The sequence below is a fragment of the Thunnus thynnus genome, chromosome 10 (assembly GCF_963924715.1).
Source record: "Thunnus thynnus chromosome 10, fThuThy2.1, whole genome shotgun sequence".
Taxonomy (NCBI): domain Eukaryota; kingdom Metazoa; phylum Chordata; class Actinopteri; order Scombriformes; family Scombridae; genus Thunnus; species Thunnus thynnus.
In genome coordinates, this window is record NC_089526.1 from 12408723 (window position 1) to 12430153 (window position 21431).

Consider the following 21431-nt stretch of genomic DNA (forward strand, 5'->3'; position numbering starts at 1 on the left):
TGATGAAACAACAGTTACATACTGTAACCAGAACAAATCCAACCTCCTTAGCTGTGTGGTCATTTTAAAGAATTTAATTAAATACAGTACATGCTTGTTATATTGAAAAAACAACAGGTTTTTTGGCTGCCAAGAGAATGATTATGTTCAGCTGGAAGGTACGTAACCAGAGTTAATTTTGGGGATTTTTTTAAACCTGCTTCATATGGAAGGAATGGAAGGAATGGAAAGAATTGCAAGTATGCTTAAAGCAACATTTGCTATAAGCACATATAAACCATCCTTGAACAGCAGTTTAAAAGCCTCCAAAGAACTGAAGTTGTTTACATGATGCTGTGAACATGATGTTGTTGTTGTTGCATCTCACAAACACTTAAGACCTTTGTCATCATCAGCCTAATTGATGCAACTAAGCAATCACCTGCCACCTCTGTCTGCTCCTGATGATTACTTTAAAGTAAAAAACGAAAGCTTGACAAACTGCCACCATGTCTCTGTCGTTTTCTGGAGTAACTTTACTCTTGTATGTGCTAAATATCACCTGGTTTGCAGTACAATAAGTATATTATATGACAGGGGAATGGGTGAGAAATTGTCACTCAGCACTACACATTGCTATTTTTTCATTGTGGATAATAGTGTTTATGTATAAATTGCATAATACTAATGATAAGACATTTTCCCAAAATAAATTGTCTATATTTCACATAAATCTAATAAAAGAGATTAAATTGACAAAGCATGAAGCAATAGATTTCTCTTCAAGTACACTTGAACCAAAGTGGTTATCAGAGGCAGCAAAAATTATAAGAATGTTGTTTAAACTGGTTAAGAGTTTTTGAAAACCTGTTTTGTTCTGAGATGTATTTTGTCCTTAAAACTCTCCTCTAAGTGTCATTTATCTCAGAGCTTCCAAACTCATCCAACTGGCAGAATGTAAAGATACAGAAATTTATGTCCAAATGTCCAACTATTTGCTGGAAATTATAGTGTCTTCATTTTGTAAAAATCTATTTAAGTTATAATAAACTGTACCTATCCGTGATTGCTTACTTCCATGTACCTTCATCAAATCTCTGTTGTACAAATTCAATCTGGCCCAAGACACACGTGAGGATGAATACCTTCATTTTCCTTGCAGTGAACTTGGCAGTTTCATCAGCATTCCCCAAAAGCTCAGTAAGGATTACTTTATTGTTGCACTCTCTGTAAAATTATTGTGTATTTTTTGTTACACTCAGGAATAAACTGACTTTTACAAGTATTTAAAATAAGGAAAAATCTGATGAAATATATAATACTCTTTCTTCAACAATATATGAAAATATTCTATATAAATCAGTTAAGTTTAATATCAATGACACTGAAGCAGAAAGTGAATACAGCATAATGTGTGCAACTAATCTTGACTCTCTATGACCAGATAAGGTTTAATTAGCAATAGTTTAATTAATTAAACAAATTAAATCATTAGATTTCGATTAAGAACCAGCTGAAATACAATAGAATTGTGAGCGTCAAGTGTATGCATGTGACTTGAGGTTATAAATGTACAGTGTATTCAGATCCTTTCACCTTCAGTTGTAGATTTTGTTTTAAAATGTATAAAAATGGTATTTTTTCCCATCAAGTGAAAACACATTTTTAGAATTTTTTGCAAATTTATTAAATATCTAAAACTGAAAATTGCAAAAGTATTCAGATAAGTTTGCAAACATTTGTAAAAGTAGGTTTTCACTTTGTCACTATGGGTTATTGAGTGTAGACTGATGAGGAAAATGGCACGTTTATCTATTTAAAATTAAATCTACAACAATCTCTGAGTACTTTCTGTATCTACTGTACATTTTACTCAAATGTTTATTTTAAGCAACATATAGAATCAAGTGATGCGATACTATGCCTAAGATGTGCAAAGTCTTATATCATGTTGTTTCTCATTTTATATGTTTAAGAATAAAATAATTTCATGTTCTAATGGTATCATACTTAAATATATTACTTAATTTACAAACCCAAGAGGGCTGCAAATGAAACAATTAATCCATCAATAAACACAGCATATCCATTTATAAACTAATAACTATTTAATTAAAAGAAAAGTGAAAACTGAATTATCAGAGCTAATAAATCAATTCATCAAATTTTGAAACCATTTATTAAGGACTAAATACAATACTTGATAGATAAATTCAAAACTGATTTATTATCTACAATTACAATTGTAAATCAGTTTCATTATACATTTTAAGGGACATAATTGGTTAAATTCCCAAATATTAAATTTAACAACACAAAAGTTCAAAATTTTGAGACATCACACAGAATTAGAAGAGACTGATACCATTTTCTCATACCTGTCTGCTCAATATAAGGCTACAGTCAGCAGCCGGTTAGCTTAGTTTAGCACAATGACTGGAAACAGGAAGAAACAGCTAGCCTGGCTTTGTCTGAAGGTAACTAAATCTGCCTACCAGCACCTCTAAATCTCATTAATTAACACATTATATCGCTTTTATTTAATCTGTACAAAAAGTTCAGTGTAAAAATGGCAATTTTAGGGTTATGTGCTTGAATAGTTTTCAGCTGGGACTATCTCCACTGGTTGCCTGGCAACTGCTCAGAGCCGAGAAATAGTTTTACCAGATTAAACGGACAAGATATGTGTTAATTAGTGGCCTTTAAAGGTGCTGGTAGGCAGATTTTGTTACCCTTGGACAGAGCCAGACTAGCTGTTCCCATTTCCACTGTTTATGCTAAGCTAAGCTAACAGGCTGCTGGCTCTAGCTACATTATTTAACAGATAGATATGAAAGTGGTATTGATCTTCTCATCTTACTCTTCACCAGAAAGATTTCCCAAAGGTCAAGCTATTCCTTAAATTTTATTTTACCAGTTGGTTCCTCATTCACTCTCCATTTATTTTCAATTTTTCAACTCCTATTATTAACAAGGCAATCTGGTGTGGAGCCCCACAGTGGTCACACAGTTGGACAAAAAAAAAAGACATAGAAGTCTGTGCACACAGATTGATAAACCAGCACTTGGTATAGCAATGAGTTTGCATAGATTAATAAACTGTGCAATCCATGCACACCAAATTGTAAGGGAAAAAATAGCACTCAGTCAAAATGCTCTAATAGAAAGTAATTATAAAGCTTGATCAGAGTGACAATCAGCCCATCGAGCAGTGTATACACTGCACTGTACAAGTCCTAAACAATTGTTAATGCATCATTTATATGTGAGGATAAACTGCAGGCCATGATGGGTAAACAGAGTGCACACTATTTATTAGTCCTTGTTTAGCGATGAATGCACATGGATTTTCACACCAATACTTCTTGTATTCTGTATTTTGAGATATTGTTTTGGCAAATCATGCAAAAACTGCTGAATGTGAGTGCACACCCTTGAACTTTCAAGACTGGAACTGAAACTCCTGCTATTTTGGAAACTTTATATGTTTATTGGTGGATTGTTTTTGTTTTGTTTTGTTTTGTTTTGTTTTAATGATTAGTTTTCTTGAGGTCTTCCATAAATTTGTGAATAATGTAATTAATGGTTGCTTTTAATGTGTCTCATTTAGGTAAGGAGGGGAATTTTGTAAAAGTTAGCAAAGAACAAAGCCGAACCCAGGGAGTCCCATATGACTACTGGTCCGTGATGCACCACAGCAAATATGCATTCAGTAATGGCAATGGGTCAACAATTATCCCCAAAGAGATTCATGGATGTTATTGGTCAAAACCTGGGCATGAGTCCCAGTGATGTTCTGGAGCTGAACCGTCTCTACAAATGCAGTAAGTGATTGGAGACTAAGGGGAATGATACACAACTTTAAGCCTCCACCATTTTTCAGATTAGAGAAAGATCCGAATATCATGTCCTGTTATCCAAAGATTACTTGGCATTCTCAAAGTCAGTCTCTTTTTCAACTGGTTTTCATTGGGGCTGGCATTCTGACAACTTGTGCCCTACTTTGGTATAGTAGGTTAGTGTAGTGGACAATATTTTTAAAACAACAGTACTTAGACAACATGTGCTTAAATTGCGGCATTAACATTAACATACTAAAGACAAGCTTTCATGTTTTGAATTTATTCAGTTCATTTAACGTTCCTCATATCTGTTTTCTTCATTTACTTCTGCAGACTCAACAATTGGATTTTAGATGCACTGCCGCTTTTCTGATGAGACCATGTGTCAAATGAATCGCTGTTCAACGAGTAGCATAAGCTGGGAAAGGGTAACACAGGTGGTCGGGGGTCCCAGCTCTGACCACACCAGTCTACCCAGTGGCAAGCATGAATGTGGTAAGCTTTCAAAGTTATGTAATCCAAACGGGAGAATCTGTCCTCTTAGTGATAATTATACTGACATACGTATCTGTTGCAGGTAAAGTGGTTGTTGTTGTTGATTAAACAAAATTGTTGCCATTTTTTGACTTTTGATATTATTTAATGACATGAACTGAGGTCTGGGGGGAGACTCAGCCTTGCTGGAGACCAAGAGGATGAACCCCAGCAAGAAGTGTCACATACAGTGTCTCCAGTTATACTACTACCACAGTTGGAGTCAGTCAGACCACCTCAACATCTGGCTCAGAGAGTTTGAATATGAAAAGGACTCGTGACAGATCACTGGTAATGTCCGCCTGTATGATTTTTGTGTCATTGGTTATATATTACACTGGTTATATAATTTATATAGTTACCATGGGTATTGGACTGCTATTTCAGGGACACATATACATAAAGTTAGTAGTATGATGTGGAATTTCATAGCTGTCCCTGCACAATGGTTCTTGGTTGACAAGGATAGAGTACTTGAGAATTGAAGAAAATCCCTGCAAGAACATGGTTTTGTTCTGTGGTGGTCAGACTATGCTTATTAGAAGAATATTTGGATTAATTTTGAGGTTACATCTTTAAAAGGGGGTCTACTATTTTGTTGAATTTTGTATTATGACATTTTTAGAAGCTTTCAAATAAATATTTTTCACACTAACATGTGGTTTTCATGTTTGTTCACTATCAATGTAACAATAATTAACAAGTGTACAAGAACTATGCAAAAACAGCAGAAAATACTTAGCGGGGTGATGAGCAGTGACCCTTGGTCAAAAAATGAGTCTCATGCTGGCAAAAATCACAGGCAGCACAGTCTGCCTTGAAGTTGTAGTGGAGAGCCAAAAGTAGCCACTTGGAGCAAGGGGGAAACATGAGTGTTTCCTCCACACCATGTCCTGAAGCAAGATGAACAGACAGCTGGCTAGCTAATGGCTGCCAGAGGGAACCTGAACATTTCAGTTGCTCAGGTATTCTTTTTTTTTGTTTTGTTTTTACAGGAAGTATATTGAAAATACTTACTCATCAGATGGGAGGTTGGAAAAAACTGTCATGTGGGTGTTACGTTTTTGTGCCACTTGGGGGCACTAGAAAGCTGTAAATACAACACTGACAATTGATATACTTGTGAGGAAACAGTTGTGTTGTATTCAGTGTGCACTATGTTCACCAGCTCCATTCCAGCATCTGGAAATGACAGGAGCAGTAACAGTGAACCAAAACAGTACAGTTGCAGACCCGCAAACCAAAACAATGAGTTGGAAGATGCTGAAACGCTCTGCAGAACTGAGGGAAACCACAGGATCTCACAGTTACCTGTGGGTTCACTGCATGACCCATTTCATTTTATACTTTACATGTGATCCATTGTTGGTAAAAAAAAAAAAGTATTGATTGAAGCAGCTTTAAACTTGTGGTATTTTAGTGGGTTGCATTAAACTGTAAGGTGTGTTATTTTGTGTGCTGGGTGGAAAGAAATGACCAGAGTTGAATCAGAATCATTCTGGCAGTGTCTACAAAGACTGGCCATTTTAAGCTTCACAAATGTAACACTTGTTGCATGCCTGTTACATTGGACTTCATTATATTTCATAGATTAAGTCGTGTCTTGTGCACTGCGTCCAGTTCTTCTATAAACAATTACAACATCCAGCTGTACAAAACGTAATCACATTTATTTCAATCCATCATACATGATCACCATATATTATGTCTAACCACTTACTTTTGATTTTAACATCACATGTTCTCATGCATCACCTGATGCCTTCTGATATACATCTCTCTAGCCTCTGGGTATATTCCAATACACCATAAAGGAAAGACATTTGTGCTACAGAATGTAGGCATGGCTTGGCCAGTCCTGGCTCCTTGGTATTTGTCTTTGTCTCTCTGTATGTCCCAGAAATCACAGTTGTAAGAGAGTCTCTGAATCCAATTTCTAAAACTCAGTCCAGGTTCCTGTGTGTCTGTGTGCCGGTCCAAGCTGTGGCCTGCGAGCTGGCTCCAGGCAGCTCCAGCTCTTCTAGCCAATGGTGACACTGAAGCCACACTGGAACTTGTTCTTGCGGTGGTTGAGGAAAGCCCCTAGGGCCAGTGTGAGAGGCAATGGCAACAGCTTCTTTTCAAGGGTTGCCCCAACCACCCAATTACTGTCAACCGTACCTGTGGAAAGAAAAAGGAGGAAAAGAAGAAAGGTTTGTTTTATAGAAGAAATCAGCATTCGTTCATTCTGTTCCATTTAAATTGTCACTTGTCTGGTCGTAGGTGTATTCATATTATTTACCTTTAAAGAGCAAGTTAGCTTTGGGAACATCCAGCTGGTAACCAAAAGATGTTGTGGTGTCTTGCATCCTTGTGCTGGCTTCAAATTCAACCCCTACCTGCAACTGTATTAGAAGGCAGAAGTTAAGCTAATATACAAAATCCAGAATATGTACCAAAATGCTGCATTTGAGCTGTTTTGGGAGATAAACTATTACCAAAACACAGCAATACATTAATGTTAGATACCTGATCATTGGCTTTGTGATAGTATGTAGCATGGGCTCCTGCTCCTCCCAAAGTCAATGTAGCTACATAGTTGTCACCTGAGGAGAAAAACAATTTTAACATTTATCACACAGATAACATAACATTGTGCTAGAATTATTCACAATTTCATCTAAATCCTGGTCAAATTATAGAAAAGTTCATGAAACAACGTCAACAATGACTGATTATTTTTGGAAATTGGTGGTTAAATATTAAATAATGCAAGATGTAAAATATGAAATGAAGCATCACGTAGTCTTGCAGTGTACAGTTCAAAAAGCACAGAGTGTATATTACCTGTGTACCTGCCCAAGAGGGAGGTGACAGTTCCTTCCTCCCCTGGTCTCTTGTGGTATACTAGCTCACCACCCAGAGCCAGCGATGGTGTGATAGACTGGAGATAGTGGGCCACCAAAATGCCTGTAGGAAAACAGTAAAAAAGCTTCCATTATATATGTTTGTAGTATGGATGTGTTCCCCTCCCTCAGGTCTTCTAGCCAAGCGGGTACCTCCCAGTCTGAAAAGTGAAGACAATGCGGAAGTGACTTAAACCTAATTCTCTGTAATGGCCATCAGGGGGCGAATCCACTGGCTTCAAAAAGAAGCCTGATTGTATAGAAGTCTATGAGAAAATGACCCTACTCCTCACTTTATTTATTACCTCAGTAAACAGTCCTAATGAATTTATGGTCTCAATCACTAATTTCAAGTCTTACATACAGCATGATGTTCATTTTGTAAATTATGGTCCCATTTAGAGTAAAAATAGACGATAAAGCAGGGTATGCTTTAGGACATGGCCACCTTGTGATTGACAAGTCGCTACCACGGCAACAACGTTGGTTAGGTACATAAGGTAGGTAGGTAACATAACCACGGCATAACCCCAGATTCAGAGTATAGACGTAGCCGTCATTATTTCAGTGTGTTTGCAGTTCATGAAAGTTAATTATAACATTTTGGTCACCTAAAAAAAATCTTGTTCAGTGTTTGGTTGTACTAAAAAACCCTCTAAGGAGTCAGATTTTCAGTTTTTCCGGTAAGTGCATTTTGTTTTAATGGTTTTAAGCATATTTTTCACTGGGGAAAATTAGCATTAGCATTATCACAGTCAACGATAGACTGTATGCGCATCATGCTAGCCAAGCTAGCAGCTAATGCTAGCATTAGGGTCAGCTCCAACCTCTCGTCCAAATATGGTCACTCCTGGCTCCAAAAATCCAAGATGGTGACAGTCAAATGCAAACTCAAGGTTTCAAAATAGGAGTCCACAAACCAATGGGTGACATCACGGTGGCCACGTCCATTATTTTTTTTTACAGTCTATCCTTGTAGCAGACACCTTGGACCACTTCAAGCTGCTGGAACACTCGTTTTCACTTTCCTCATCTTTTTTTTATGTCCAGCTTCTCATGTTGCTTCTTCTTGATGTTGATGTCAAATATAGCGCTGCATCTGTCACCACTACAGTATGCTATATATAGGTATTGAACCTCAATACTTTTGGTACCGACAGAAATGTGTCTATAGAAACCAAGTGTTGAAAACTGTCAAATACCCAAAGCTACAGATTTGTAAAAATAATCATACCAGATCCAACAAGTATGTCTGGGTTTCCGAGTGTCACAGCGGAGGTGAAGTTTTCACCACGGTACTCCATGTCACACTGCCAATTCACAAACTTATGCTGCTGAGTCTGCAACACACAAAAAAGAAAGAAGAAAATGAACAACTCACAACATGCCAAAAAAAAGACACTAAAATGCAAAGTCTGTCCCCTCTACAAGTCTTTATACCTGGATGGCAATTTTGGAGCGCACAGCCGTCGTAAGCTGGTGGATGATCTGGGCATTCAGACTGCCAGTATTGTCCATATCTCCGACCATGACTGGGAATGACTAAGGGGAGCAAAAAAACATTATTGTCAGCTTTCAAGTCGCATAAATGACATTTAAATCCCTGCCATCTTATCTGTTTCAAAAGGCAGAAAAAAGCAATGATATAGAGTAGGGCTGCAACTAACAATTATTTTCATTATCAATTAATCTGTGTTGTTTTGTCCTGACCAACAGTCCACAACCCAAAGATATTCAGTTTACTGTCATAGAAGACTAAAGAAACCAGAAAATATTCACATCTGAGAAGCTGGAATGAGAATTTGGAATTTTTTTTCTTAAAAAATTACTCAAGGCAATTAATCGATTATCAAAATAGTTGGTAATTACTTTTGTTGGCAACTAATCGACTAATCGTTGCAGCTCTATAGAGCCTCAGACTGTGTAGCTTGCTGATTATCACTTTAAAATGTTGTTGGGTTGTATTTATCCGTTGCTTGTGTCAAATGTGTGATTAAACCTTGACACCAGTTGGCCATGCAATTAGAGGGAGTTGTGCCTTACTTAAGGAGCAAAGAAGCAACTAAAAAAATACAACAGACAATGCTCAGACCTCTATTATGACCAGATTTAAAAAGCAAAGTTATGCAAAATGTCGACATCATTTTGTTGAAATGGTGCTCATTATTACCTCTGTTGGTCCAGTCTGTTTACTGCCTACGTAGGTGGCACCAAATCGATAACCAGAATCAGCCAGGGTACTGAGGGTAACCGTATGGCTGACCTGAAAGTGGTTACTCAGGCCCTTGTTGACCACTAACCGCACCCCTTCCATCTGCAGAGGGAACACCTCTAAAAGAGAAAAAGGGCAAAACAAATCTTATATAGCTTGTTCACTCAGTTATATAAGCTTGTGCCAGTATGACAATAATGATTGTTATTATACCATATTTATTACTTTAATTTGAACAAATGTGAAGCATAAAATAGGTCTGTCATAATTTTCTTGATGCACAACTCACATAAACCAGCTGATTTACCTTTACATTTGCGGTGACACTCTTCATATGTGCCTGGGTTTGGGAGTGAGGAATCCGCATCTGCTGTCTGCTGGTCAGATGCTGGAGGGACGGAAGACACTGGGGGCATGGTGAACCCTGGAGGGACGGACACCAACCCTGGGACCCCTTGACCACCTCCAGCTGCGGCTGGTGCCGGACTGGGGGAGGCGGCAGCCAACACACTGCCCATACTCTGAGTGTTTAACAGACTAGAAAAGAGGTAGACATTGAATAGCCGATTAATCAAATGAATAATCACACTGCTGCTGCGATAATCGCTTAAATGCTTTGAGTCAAACACACATTTACATGCCAGATTTGAAATAAACAATTACCTACTTTTCTCAAGAGTATATTCAATGCACTAGGGCACAGCTAGCTCCTAAAACGTTAGCACACTTGCATGCATTAGGCTACCATTAACCTGGTTACTGTCCTGGCCGTCCAGCAGGTTGGTTGCATCTATAAGGCCCAGTTTAGCCAGTCTCTCGACATAACAACGATATTACAGTGGTTTAGAAATCTAGATAACCACAAGTGACACCGGGCTGCAAGGTTGTGGTTTGCTACAGAGGTCACGTTTGGAGATAAGCCAGCAGCCGGCAAAACTATTCGCTAACAGTATCGTTATTTAACCTATGAAGCTAATGCAAGCTAGCAGCCTTGGTTGGTTAGCTAGCTTGCTAGGTAGCCATGTGGAGACGACCACGAGATCTGTCCGCGTTCATTTGGAAATCACAGTAATTCAGAATACGATGGGGAGCGCATTGATACTATCGACGGTCCTATTCTTATAAAAGCTACCCGTAAAATTTCATAGTTTAGCTACTCACGCTGACGGAATGGGTCCAGGGGTAGTTCAACACCGGCAAAAGTTCACGACAACGTCCGTGACCGTAGTTGACATGTGCACGCCCACTTGCCGTCACACACCCATTGATTGGCTAATCAACATCTTGTTCTAACCCCCATTGGCTGAAATTACAGCCCGCTCCTGATGACGTACCGCGGGGTTCATTCGCTTAACATTCGCTTCATTCAATCTCCTACTGAATGACATTCCAAGGGTACTCCTGTTATGGGGCTGGAGTGTATCCGCACATTTATAAAATACGCCTGTAACGCTATAGCTCCTTTAAAATAACAAGAGCATGCATTTGCTTTTGGTGACCTTTTCCATTTTTGAGATGAGACTTGTTTCCTGATGTACAAGGATATTGCCAACCGTGTGTAGCTAATGGTTTGAATTAGGGTAGCCACTAACGATTATTTCTGTTATCGATTAATCTGTCGATTATTTTTCTCAATTAGTTGTTTGGTTCAGAAAATGGTGAAAAATGTCGAGCCCAAGGTGACGTCTTCGAGTTCCTGGTTTTGTCCACAGCCCAAAGATATTCAGTGCATGATCATAGAAAACCGAAGAAACCAGAAAATATTCACATTTTAGAAGCTTGAATCAGATGGACGTTTTCTTAAAAAATGACTCAAATGATTAATCAAATATCAAAATAGATGGTCATTAATGTAATAGTAGGTAACTAATCGATTAATTGTTGCAGCTCTAGTTAGAATACTGATTTGCAATATTACATTTAATGTAAGTTTTGTGGTTTCAGAGTGGGAGTTTGCTGGATAGGAATGCTGTGGAAAAACCCTAACATACCTCTGGAATATGAAACTAATTAAAAAAAAAAAAAAGGGCAAGTTTGGCCTTTAGGCCAACCAGGGAAACAGGTCACTAGCTACTTAAGTGTGAAATTAATTGTAAATTAAAAAATGCTCAGTCATTCAGTTTATAGAATATAATAAGGGCAAAGTCATGGACCAATGGACTTGCTTTAGATCCTTGAAGACATTTTTGCTTCCTTTTAAAAAGGTCTTCACTTCTGGATATACAGTGTGAGACTTATTCAATCACCATTTACAAAACAGTGGCACACTGCCTTCACAGACTTAAAAAAAACCCAACAAAATAGAAGACTCCAGTCAGTTGGACTTTTTTATTTTATTTGAGGCGTTGGCATCGACACACTTAACAGAAAATAAATTCTTGCCTGTCTCGCTTTCTCTCCCTACTTAACGTCTTGTCAACTCATGAATGTATTTATTTGTGATGGAGATGGGGGTGGAGGTCCAATTACTACTTTAGATGCTTTAGAAGAGGAAACACACAAATACCTTCCCTGCTGGTGCTTGGCAGTAATGTAATGGCCACCCAAGGAGGCAACACGCATGTGCAAGAGTAGATGCTCTGCTTGAAAACATCCAGAATGTTAAGGTTTTGAAGACATTTTTAGACAATTTTGTGACATTGTACTGAAGTCAATGAGTCCACAACAGTTCTAGCTGGTCTGTGTTATGAAACAGATGCATTTGTAACAAACAATATGGAAAAACTGTAAGCCCTTTCAGAGTGCAACTGTGCTTTCAAAACTAATATGGAATTGTAGGGGTGCCATCTTCAAGTTGGCCCAGGGTAAAGGTCTGGCGTTAGACTAAGGCACTTTGGAGGGAAGAAGGGACAAAGAAACTACATTAAGATGAAAAAGTTGGCTGGTTTCAACAACATGTTAACTGGGGTCCCTCAACCTGTCACATTTACATGATTACTGGTAACTTCAACACCTGAGAAAATGCCGCCTTGTGCTAGAGCCTTAAAGGGATCAAAGAAGTTTCACAATACTGATTTATTCTCATTATTGGGTCTGTGCTTTGACAAAATGCGTTACAGTGTCACTAACACTACATTGCAGTAAACACTTCGGTATAAAAAGTGAAAAAAAATCATTTCAAGCATCACAGTTTCAGGTGCTCTGTAATTGAGCATCATAGCAGCCCTGTTTTAAACATCCTACAGAGCAAAGTGCTCATTTTGGTTTCTGAAGCCATCTATATTCTAATTTCTGTAATTCTTTGTCTTCTCTTCCAAATTTGGTTCCCTCTTGTTACTCCAATACCATACAGGAATTGTCTAAAGCTACATAACTAACTACACTCAGTGGTCACTTTATTATTAGGTACACCTGCTCAGTAAAGCCAATATTTTAATCAGCCAAACAAGTGACTGCAACTCAATGCATAAAGCATGCAGACATGGTCAAGAGGTTCAGTTGTTCACATCAAACATCAGAATGTGGAAAAATGTGATCCAAGTGACTTTGATTGTGGAATGATTGTTGGAGCTGATCTCCTGGGATTTTCAAACACAACAGTCTTTGGGGGTTACAGACAGCAACTGTGTGAGGTTCATGTCAACATAAAACTGTCTAAGGAATGTTTCCAGCACTTTGTTGAAACCATGCCACGACAAATGCAGGCTATTCTGGGGGCCTACCAAATAGTAATTAAAGTGACCACTGAGCCTAGGTTACAAAAAAGCACAGTCCATTTGAACAATCTGCCCAGAAGGCATGACAGTGGGATGTTAACATGGCCAATGTAGTACATCTGCACAGCAGGGATGTGAGCTGGGCTCTATCATTCAAGTCCACCTTTGGTTTCACATTTCACTTCTTACATCAGTACAATAAAAATAAAAAGTTACAATTTCCATCTATTGTCGAGTGGCTTAGTTCAATGACAGATTTCAAAATCACATGCTACGGTGAAAATAGCTGGCAGTGTAGCAACAGTTTAACTGATGAAAATGATAGTTTTCAGAGGTGAAGATACCAGTTTCCAGGATTGAAGCTTGTTGTCAACTAAAACTGAAAGTGAAAAGAAATAATTAATAGACCAAAAGTGGGCAAGAGAAATCTTCACTTGGAATCTTGGGTGATGTGTTGCCAAAACTGTGTGATCAATGCCAGACGCCATGTTTCCCCTGAAAAACAAACCACAAAATCTGAGTTAGAATTTCCGAAGAAAACCATGTGAATGAGTCACAGCTCAAGCTATTCTGCAGAACAGGACAGCTGGCAGTGTCTGCTGATTAGCTCTGTACAAATCTAATTTGACTGCTGTTGTGCAGCCTGAGGCTGACAACCTTTCACCTTTAAATCCTGTAAAACTTAAGTAAATCTTCTTGATGAAAGAGGATACTATTCATTAGCAAGGTTGTTAGTATTTGCTCTCCTTCAAGCTAGAGAACTTGGATGTCTCTGGTGTTATGAACACACTGTGTACAACCTATTCCACCAAATAATGTGCTTGTAACCTATTCCTTGCTAGAGAATGTTAAAAGTGAGTTCATGATCATGCTTTCACCAGTCAATCCCTGGACTGGCAATATAAGAAGGTCAGTTAAGGGCAGTTAAGTGAATAACTAGAACTTGACCCCTCTTCATTAGCCACCAGTGCAGCAGCTTTACACCTTATCTTAACACCAGCCACGCACAAGGCTGAGCATTAACCCTCAGTACTTTTTTGGAGTCAGATGGACGACTAAAAAAATGCAGCTGAAACATGACCTGTGTAGACAACGAAAAACAAGGGAACCCCAAAGTCCAGAGTAGCACATCAGTGACTGACAATAAAACAGGTTTAAGTGAGTTTATACATACACTGAACAATCTTAAAGGTTTAATTTCAGCCATAGTTGGTTTGTGGGCTATTCAGAGAACTGACCATTCAATCAGGCTGCTCCCAGTTCTTTGTTTTTGGCTCCACTGCAGTCATCACCATCATCATCAGGGTCAACAGAGTGAAACTCTGCAACATACAGACTCTTATCGATGCTGCCAGGGATTGGCTTGATGTCAGTAATCAGCTGGTCCTCAATGTTCTTCAGGTTGTATCTGTCATCTGAAGTTATCAGATTGATGGCCAGACCCAGGTGACCAAAACGCCCTGACAGAAAAAGAGACAGAGTGTTTATGTTATTTAGCGTTAGTATGGGGCCCCCCCAGGGATCATGTGGCAGAAGGAAAAAATAGATTTAAAAATCTGTTAACTGATTAAAAAAAATGTTGGTAAACAGTTTATTTTGTCTGACATTGTACAGATCATAAAATAATTTTACATTCACTTCAGCAGCTTGGTCACACAGCCAAGCGTTAATGAACCATGATCAAGTTTTGTATTTGTTCCATTATCTGACAACAGAAACCGAAAAAAAAATTGTAAATGGGAACAACTATATTGTGAATGCAGCTGCATTAAATCACTGCATCAGTGATCACAGAGAGCCTGAGGCGTTTCACAAGCCGTCTCAGCAGTCAATCGTTCACACACCGACCTATGCGTACAGTTAGCAATCAGTGCTCTCAGTTTACCAATCTGTTCCCTAAACCTGTATGTACCAGATTTGGAAATGGTATATGTAACCAAACAGGAGTTTATACATTATACCAGTTAATCTTTACCTGATCTGCCAATGCGGTGAAGGTAGGTCTCTGCATTTTTGGGAAAGTCAAAATTGATGACCACGTTTACTGCCTGGATGTCGATTCCCCGAGTGAATAGGTCTGCAAGAAAGCATGTATATCAAGTCAAGCTACTCATCATTAATAATTTAAATTTCCACCATAAATCTTAAAATTCATAACATTTACATACCTGTGCAGACCAGGTTTCTGCACAATCCATTCCTGAAGTCATGGAACACACGGTTCCTGTACTCCTGCATCATCTTTGCATGAATGTAGAAGCACGAATAGCCCAGCTGAGTTATTTTCTTAGCCAGAAGTTCAACCCTCTGGGTGGAGTTACAGAAGATGATTGACTGATTGATCTGAAGCTGTAATAGAAAAATATAGATTCATGATTATTGACGAGCAAAGAATTAACTTCTAAATTCATTACGCTATCTGTCTCAAGTATCCTATGGGTCTACCTAAGCCACAGTTTATGCAAGGATTTGCCAAACAGCAGCTTGCGAGCTGCATGCGGTTATTAGCCTGCACATATGTCAGTCCTCTTTTCATATCTTGTCTTTTTATTTCATTTTGAATCCAGATTGTATTTATGTATCAATTTATGTATATATGTATAAAGCATTGCCCTAATATGAGAACCAGTGTCTTGAATTAATGAAACAAAACTTCACACTTCACAGAAGACCAATCACACACTGGTACTATACCTTCACCTTGTAACTTAACAAGTTTGTTTCCATGGTATTTTACATTTTTATATGGATAAAATCCTGAATCACAGTATATGTACATTTATATTGTGGCATCTATACATATGATAACATTGTACATTTTCTGCAAAAATCGATTAAGAAACCATTTATGAATTGAATAAATCTTGAAACTTTCCACCAGAGAGGGCAGTGTAACACTGCTTTTCAGCTTGGTACTGAGTTATTTGAAATGGTACAGCTTTTATCAGGCTCTTAGTATCTGACTGGTTGGCCACACTTGATGTAAGCGAAGAACACTCACCCTAGAAAAGAGCGTGTTGAGACAGTGGACCTTCTGTCTTTCAGTCACATAGGCATAATACTGGGTGATGCCCTTCAAGGTCAATTCCTCCATCAAGTTGATCTCATAAGGCTTCTGCAGGTGCTTATTCTGGACAAAACATTTACATTTTCAAAGTGTACCGCATAGAGCAAACAAGATTTCAATACCAATTTAGGGAATCAAATTGCTATTTGAGTTCTCACCATGAATTTTTGCACACTGATGGGGAAAGTGGCAGAGTAAAGCAGAATCTGACGACCCTTCGGTAAGAAGCTGATAATATCTTCAATCAGGACCACAAAATCCTGGGACAGGAGCTTATCTGCCTGAATAAACAGGTAATTATAGAATCAGGGCAACTTGAATGTCAGTAAAAACTTTATTTTAAAAAAGAAAAAAGAGCCCAACTGACCTCATCCATCACCATCATTTGTGTCTTATCCACTTTTGCCAGACCCTTCTTGATCAGGTCTAGTATCCTGCCTGGTGTAGCAATCACTACATGTACTATTAGGACAGAAAGGGCACAAACAGCACACATCAACATATTGCACCAAGAACAGAAGTGCAATGTTATTGCACAGCATGCTGGTTCAGGCCATTGCAAAATGGGTCAAATTAAGTGCTTGTCAGTGGAATTTTAAGATAGTGCTGTCAACATTTTTTGAATTGAAATGAGCCAAAATGGTACAAAAATTAGGAAAAAATGTATTTTAAAGAAAAAATACAAGCTCATGGATAAAATCACCTTATAAACAAACATTTTCTCTAACAAAAAGCATAAGCAAGAATGACTTTTGTTCTGATGTGTAAATGAGTCATGATCTCAGTTGATAAGATAAAAATATCCCATGAAACACTGCTCATCTTACTCATCTGCACTCTTATAAATTTAAACATTACTTTTTGTCATCTTGAACGTTGACGGCATGACAAGTACCTGTCTCATCGAGACGCATGATGTCATCCCTCAAGTTGGTTCCCCCAGTGGTAACCATGACCTTGACCCCTCCAAGGTGCTTGCTGAGCTGAATGCTGATCTGGCTCATCTGCAGGGCCAACTCTCTTGTGGGGACCATTACTATGGCTGGATTGAGACAGAAATGGGAAGGGCTGATGAAATGCAAGGGTTGATGACATGCATAGAGAAAATTAGATAAAACTGGTGCTCATAAAAAGAAAGCCCAAAAAAAAACCCCCAACTTTATTTTTAAACCAAAAACCTGTTCACCAACATACATATGGTAGGAGAACGATATTCTCCAGAGACTGTGGTCACTTAACATACACACTTATAATTGTAAAATTGAGCTGGATGACACAAAAATTATCTGTGTGTAAAATGTAGGTCACATAATGGGAATAAATATCTGGAAACAACTAGTTGAAATTCTTTGTGGAAAGCAGCCAAATCTGGGCTGCTTTCCACACTGACAAACTTGTGCTCCCACGCTTTCTTTCACTTTCTTTCTTCAGTTTAAAAGTGGGTTCATTTTTTGTTTGTTAAATATATCTGCACATCTTTACTCTATAACATTAATACAACTTCAAAATAATAATACATCCCCTCAAAGTCAAGCCATTCATGGATCAACATTTGTCACACTGCAACTGTTTCAAACTATTAGGCAGAGGCAGCAGGAACTCACCCTGAATATGATCCTTCTTTATGTCTATCCTCTCCAGGAGAGGGATGAGGTAGGCTCCACTTTTTCCTGTGCCATTCTTTGCCCGAGCTAAAATGTCTCTGCCTGACAGAGCGATGGGGATGCTTTCCTCCTTTAGGCAGACAAACAAGTCCAATTAGTGCAATGGGCAAGGTTCACTTGACACAATGGAATTTTTGGAAAGAAGGCAAAGAATCATGAAGACCAACATGCACACTGATTCTAAAATAGGTCTGTAACATTACAATATTACAATTTGTACTACAGTGAAGACCATCTATTACTGCAATGTTACCACCAACCAAAACTGTGCAATCTGTTGTTCAGATGAGATGCAGAGGAAAAAAGGGAGACTATATTAAGTTTTTTAGTGTACCACACTCCTACATACAACTAAGGAGTAGGTAATCGCAAGCTAGAGTGATGGGAATCTGGCTGACTAGAAGGCGGTGCAAGACAGGCCCAAATTTCTGTTACGGCCAACCTTCCTCAAATTTTATATGTATGTGTAACGTAAAAAAGTTTGGAGCTTTTACAGAGTGCAGTTACACAGTTAATTTTGTAATTCTACATTTTAGGGCAGCCTCAACGTGGTTTAAAAACATCATCACTTTTTTACCTGAATAGGGGAGGGTTTCTCCCATCCCATTTCAAAGATTCCCATTAGAAGTTCCCGCTTTAGGCAGTAGTCTTCAAATTCATTTCCCTTCGTTGACGTCACATCCTGGGAAATGCAAAGCAGAAACATGAAGTTACAGTTTATTTAGAGGATCCCCACCAACTTTAAAGGCCCAGAGGTCTAAGCTTTAATGTGACATTAGAAGCCAACATACATTTACGGAGTCTAAAACAAAAAACATTTCCACATTTAGATTTCAACAGAGAAGGTGGAAATGAAAAGTCAGTCTGAAGAATTCTCTCTGCTATTACTAATAGTTTCCTTACCGAGGTTTTCATTCTGTTGTCTTTTGGAGGAAGCTCCAGGCACTTTTTCCAGTCATCACCAAACCTAGTTGTAAGAATTTACATTGTCACATCTCAGTAAATAACAAAATAACATGCTGACAAAAGACGGCTCTGAAACATATTAAACCGCAAAATCCAGTTATTGTTTTTTAAAATTTTCCCATGTATATTACTGACACTCCATGGATTGGGTTGCTGGATGGAAAAAAACGATTTATTTGTATTCCTTCATAAGTAATGAAGCTCCTAAAAGTACTAGCTCCCATGTCTGATAAAGTTAACATAACATACCATTGGCAACTTAACAAGTGTGTTATGACTGCAGGTGTCCCGGCAAGTAACCATGATGGAGGGGTGTATGAGAGGAGATACATAGTTTATTCAGAGATATTTTGTCAAAATCATGTTGGGATGTACTGAGCTTTCACATGGGATCCTGAGATTTTGAAACATGTAATAAGCTTTAGACACTCTTATACATGTATGACACTCATCTTCTTTTAATTTTGTTTAAAAAAACAAGTGTATTGCATAAGAAACACCTATTATAAGTGTTGTTCTCGAGGGAAGAATTACAACTAGCAGATTCTTGCATCCAGTGTAAATGGTGTAGCTGCATAAGTGTTTTAACTGATACAAAAACTAAATTTTCATTGCAGAAGTGATGGAATATGTGGATCAGGGTCTTACTTGATGCCCCCACTGCTCTGAGGAATGCTGCTCTTTTTCTGGGGGGCACTGGGCAGTTGGGCAGTTGAAAGAGGTCCCAACTGTTGGCCAGCTGGCTTGGTCTGTCCTCTGAGTTGTCCATTTGCTGGTTTATTCAATCCAATCATTGGTGATGGGTTTGCGGTTCTTGCTGTGGCCATGGGTTCAACAGTTTAACTGACAAGTCTCTCACAGTGAGTAATGTTCCTCTTTCCCACTGTTCTGTTTAATGCACCCGTGTGTAAAAAAACAAAAACACAACTAGAAAATGAAAAACAAATAACCCTTTTCTCCTATCTTTCGTTTTTAAAGAATGTGTTGTGTACACGATCCGACATGCAAACCTCTTGAAAAGAAGAGGTCTGCGTATGAATTCTGTCTATTTACAAGACAACTCTCCAAAAAAGGGAGAAATTAACATTCATATGAATAAATAAATCAAATATGTGACCAAAACATAAACTCTTATTTTTCATTCAAAATGTTTGTCTCAGAGTCCCCTTATCCTTGCTGTATGGTAATCCTGAATTTTCTTGTGTTTTTCGAGTATCTTTTTGTGTTTATACATTCAAAATGGCCGGTGGCAAAATCAAATCTCAGACTTTTTCTTTGACACCAAGAAGTCTTCTGATGCGTTTGCTGGGGCTCAATAATGGCTCAAAGAAGTCTCCAGCAAACTTCTATTAAATGGACTATCCTCCTTTAATGCCTTTGGGCATCTTCTTCCAAATCCGTTTTCTTTTACAGCAAAAGTTGTGATGGCAGTCTGCAAAGTGAAGAAAGTGGAAAGTGAAGTGAAAAATTCCAGGTTACCTGTCAGGCAATAAACAATCACGAGTGGTTATTTTTGAGCATTAACAAGCGAGTCACACAATAACAGTATAATAATAATAATAATAATAATAATAATAAACTGCACAGTTAGCAACGAAAACTACCCAAAAACACTAGAGATCAATGATATACATTCAGATGTGTGTGCACTAGCAAAAGCTACCTTTGATAAGCTGAAACACAAACAATACCACGTTAACAAAACCACCAAATGTCACCAACAGCAGCTCAAACTAATTTTTATAGTTGACTACCTTTGCACCCCAACAGATTCAACTAAGGCATGTTAGACGAATAAATGGGACGAAAATTGTGAGGTAAATAACTTCATTCTGACGTGACAAATAACAACTTTTGCAGTGGGGCTTTATTGAGATGCCAAGGCTAACAAGCTAGTGCTAACTTGGGCTAAAAAAAACAACCCCCACTCTCCCTGACGGACAAAGTTGTTTTTCTAGTTAGCAACCGGACTTTTTTAACTGTAAAGACAACCATCAGCACATGGCTCCGTGGGTCTCTTCTTTCGTGAACACTTTGTTGTCAGTGTCGATAGCGAAGGTAGCTTGACACAAGTTAACTAGCACGACTGTAAGCATTGTTAAAACTTTATGCATAGCAACGTGGCTTTGATCATCCAGCTAACAAGCTAACGTTAACGTTTAACTCGGTCTTGTTCCCGATCGTGGGAGTGACTCTGTTTCAAACTGTCCATATAGGAACATCGTGCACAACGCAGATCCACCTACGCGAATCTTCTTAGTTGGTACCTGCTACTTCTAAACTTTATCCAACTTGACCAACCAACCAGGTTAGCATGCTAATGATAGCTTAGCCGTTATGTGTTAACATTAACGGTAATGTTAACCAATAGGCTTGAAGAAAATGCTACCTTCAGTTGCTTCATCCACCCAAAGTCTTCCCGGTTGTGACGTTGCTTAACGTTATTTCGACAGTTTAATCAAGTTAAGTAAAGACTCGCTGTTTCGAGAAGTCCGCACAGTTGTCACTCTTTTGTGTCTTCTTTCAGAATATTGACAATTCAACATGGCCGCGCGTTAGTTTTTGGGCTGGTTGCTTGTTCCGAAGGACGTCGAACTGACCAATCACAATGCCGCTTTCAAATTTA

The 21431-nt window shown here is 38.4% G+C and overlaps 2 protein-coding genes and 1 long non-coding RNA gene across 3 annotated transcripts; 1 reads left to right on the forward strand and 2 right to left on the reverse strand.

The window, feature by feature from the left end:
* Positions 1-2378: 2378 nt before the first annotated feature.
* On the forward strand, positions 2379-5791 carry LOC137191139 (uncharacterized). The gene is made up of 4 exons (XR_010930359.1): positions 2379-2864; positions 3590-3803; positions 4155-4316; positions 4479-5791. It is a non-coding gene; the product is annotated as an uncharacterized lncRNA (long non-coding RNA).
* A 215-nt stretch (positions 5792-6006) lies between these two features.
* Positions 6007-10757, reverse strand: tomm40 (translocase of outer mitochondrial membrane 40 homolog (yeast)). Its single transcript, XM_067600988.1, has 9 exons — positions 10614-10757; positions 9760-9989; positions 9411-9571; positions 8681-8782; positions 8475-8580; positions 7182-7304; positions 6864-6940; positions 6637-6739; positions 6007-6515 (listed from the first exon to the last, which is right to left on the reverse strand). The coding sequence occupies exons 2-9, from the start codon at positions 9968-9970 to the stop codon at positions 6376-6378; spliced, it is 1023 nt and encodes a 340-aa protein (XP_067457089.1). The 5' UTR covers positions 9971-9989; positions 10614-10757; the 3' UTR covers positions 6007-6375.
* Positions 10758-11766: 1009 nt separating this feature from the next.
* ddx61 (DEAD (Asp-Glu-Ala-Asp) box helicase 61) lies at positions 11767-21370 on the reverse strand. The gene is made up of 13 exons (XM_067600996.1): positions 21195-21370; positions 19454-20237; positions 18743-18806; positions 18417-18521; positions 17780-17909; positions 17071-17217; positions 16543-16637; positions 16334-16456; positions 16110-16238; positions 15277-15457; positions 15084-15185; positions 14347-14568; positions 11767-13603 (listed from the first exon to the last, which is right to left on the reverse strand). Exons 2-12 carry the CDS (start codon positions 19630-19632, stop codon positions 14354-14356), a joined length of 1470 nt encoding a protein of 489 aa, XP_067457097.1. The 5' UTR covers positions 19633-20237; positions 21195-21370; the 3' UTR covers positions 11767-13603; positions 14347-14353.
* Positions 21371-21431: the final 61 nt, after the last annotated feature.

Excerpts from the sequence above, each read along its gene's own strand:
- tomm40 (XM_067600988.1), bottom strand. The coding sequence starts at position 9,970 with ATGGGCAGTGTGTTGGCTGCCGCCTCCCCCAGTCCGGCACCAGCCGCA. Across the intron at positions 9,572-9,759 it reads GTGTCACCGCAAATGTAAAG|AGGTGTTCCCTCTGCAGATG; the intron begins GTAAATCAGCTG and ends TTTCTCTTTTAG. Across the intron at positions 8,581-8,680 it reads GCTCCAAAATTGCCATCCAG|ACTCAGCAGCATAAGTTTGT; the intron begins GTATAAAGACTT and ends TGTGTGTTGCAG.
- ddx61 (XM_067600996.1), bottom strand. The coding sequence starts at position 19,632 with ATGGCCACAGCAAGAACCGCAAACCCATCACCAATGATTGGATTGAAT. Across the intron at positions 15,458-16,109 it reads TCAACACGCTCTTTTCTAGG|CTTCAGATCAATCAGTCAAT; the intron begins GTGAGTGTTCTT and ends TTTCTATTACAG. Across the intron at positions 14,569-15,083 it reads TCACCGCATTGGCAGATCAG|GGCGTTTTGGTCACCTGGGT; the intron begins GTAAAGATTAAC and ends TTTTTCTGTCAG.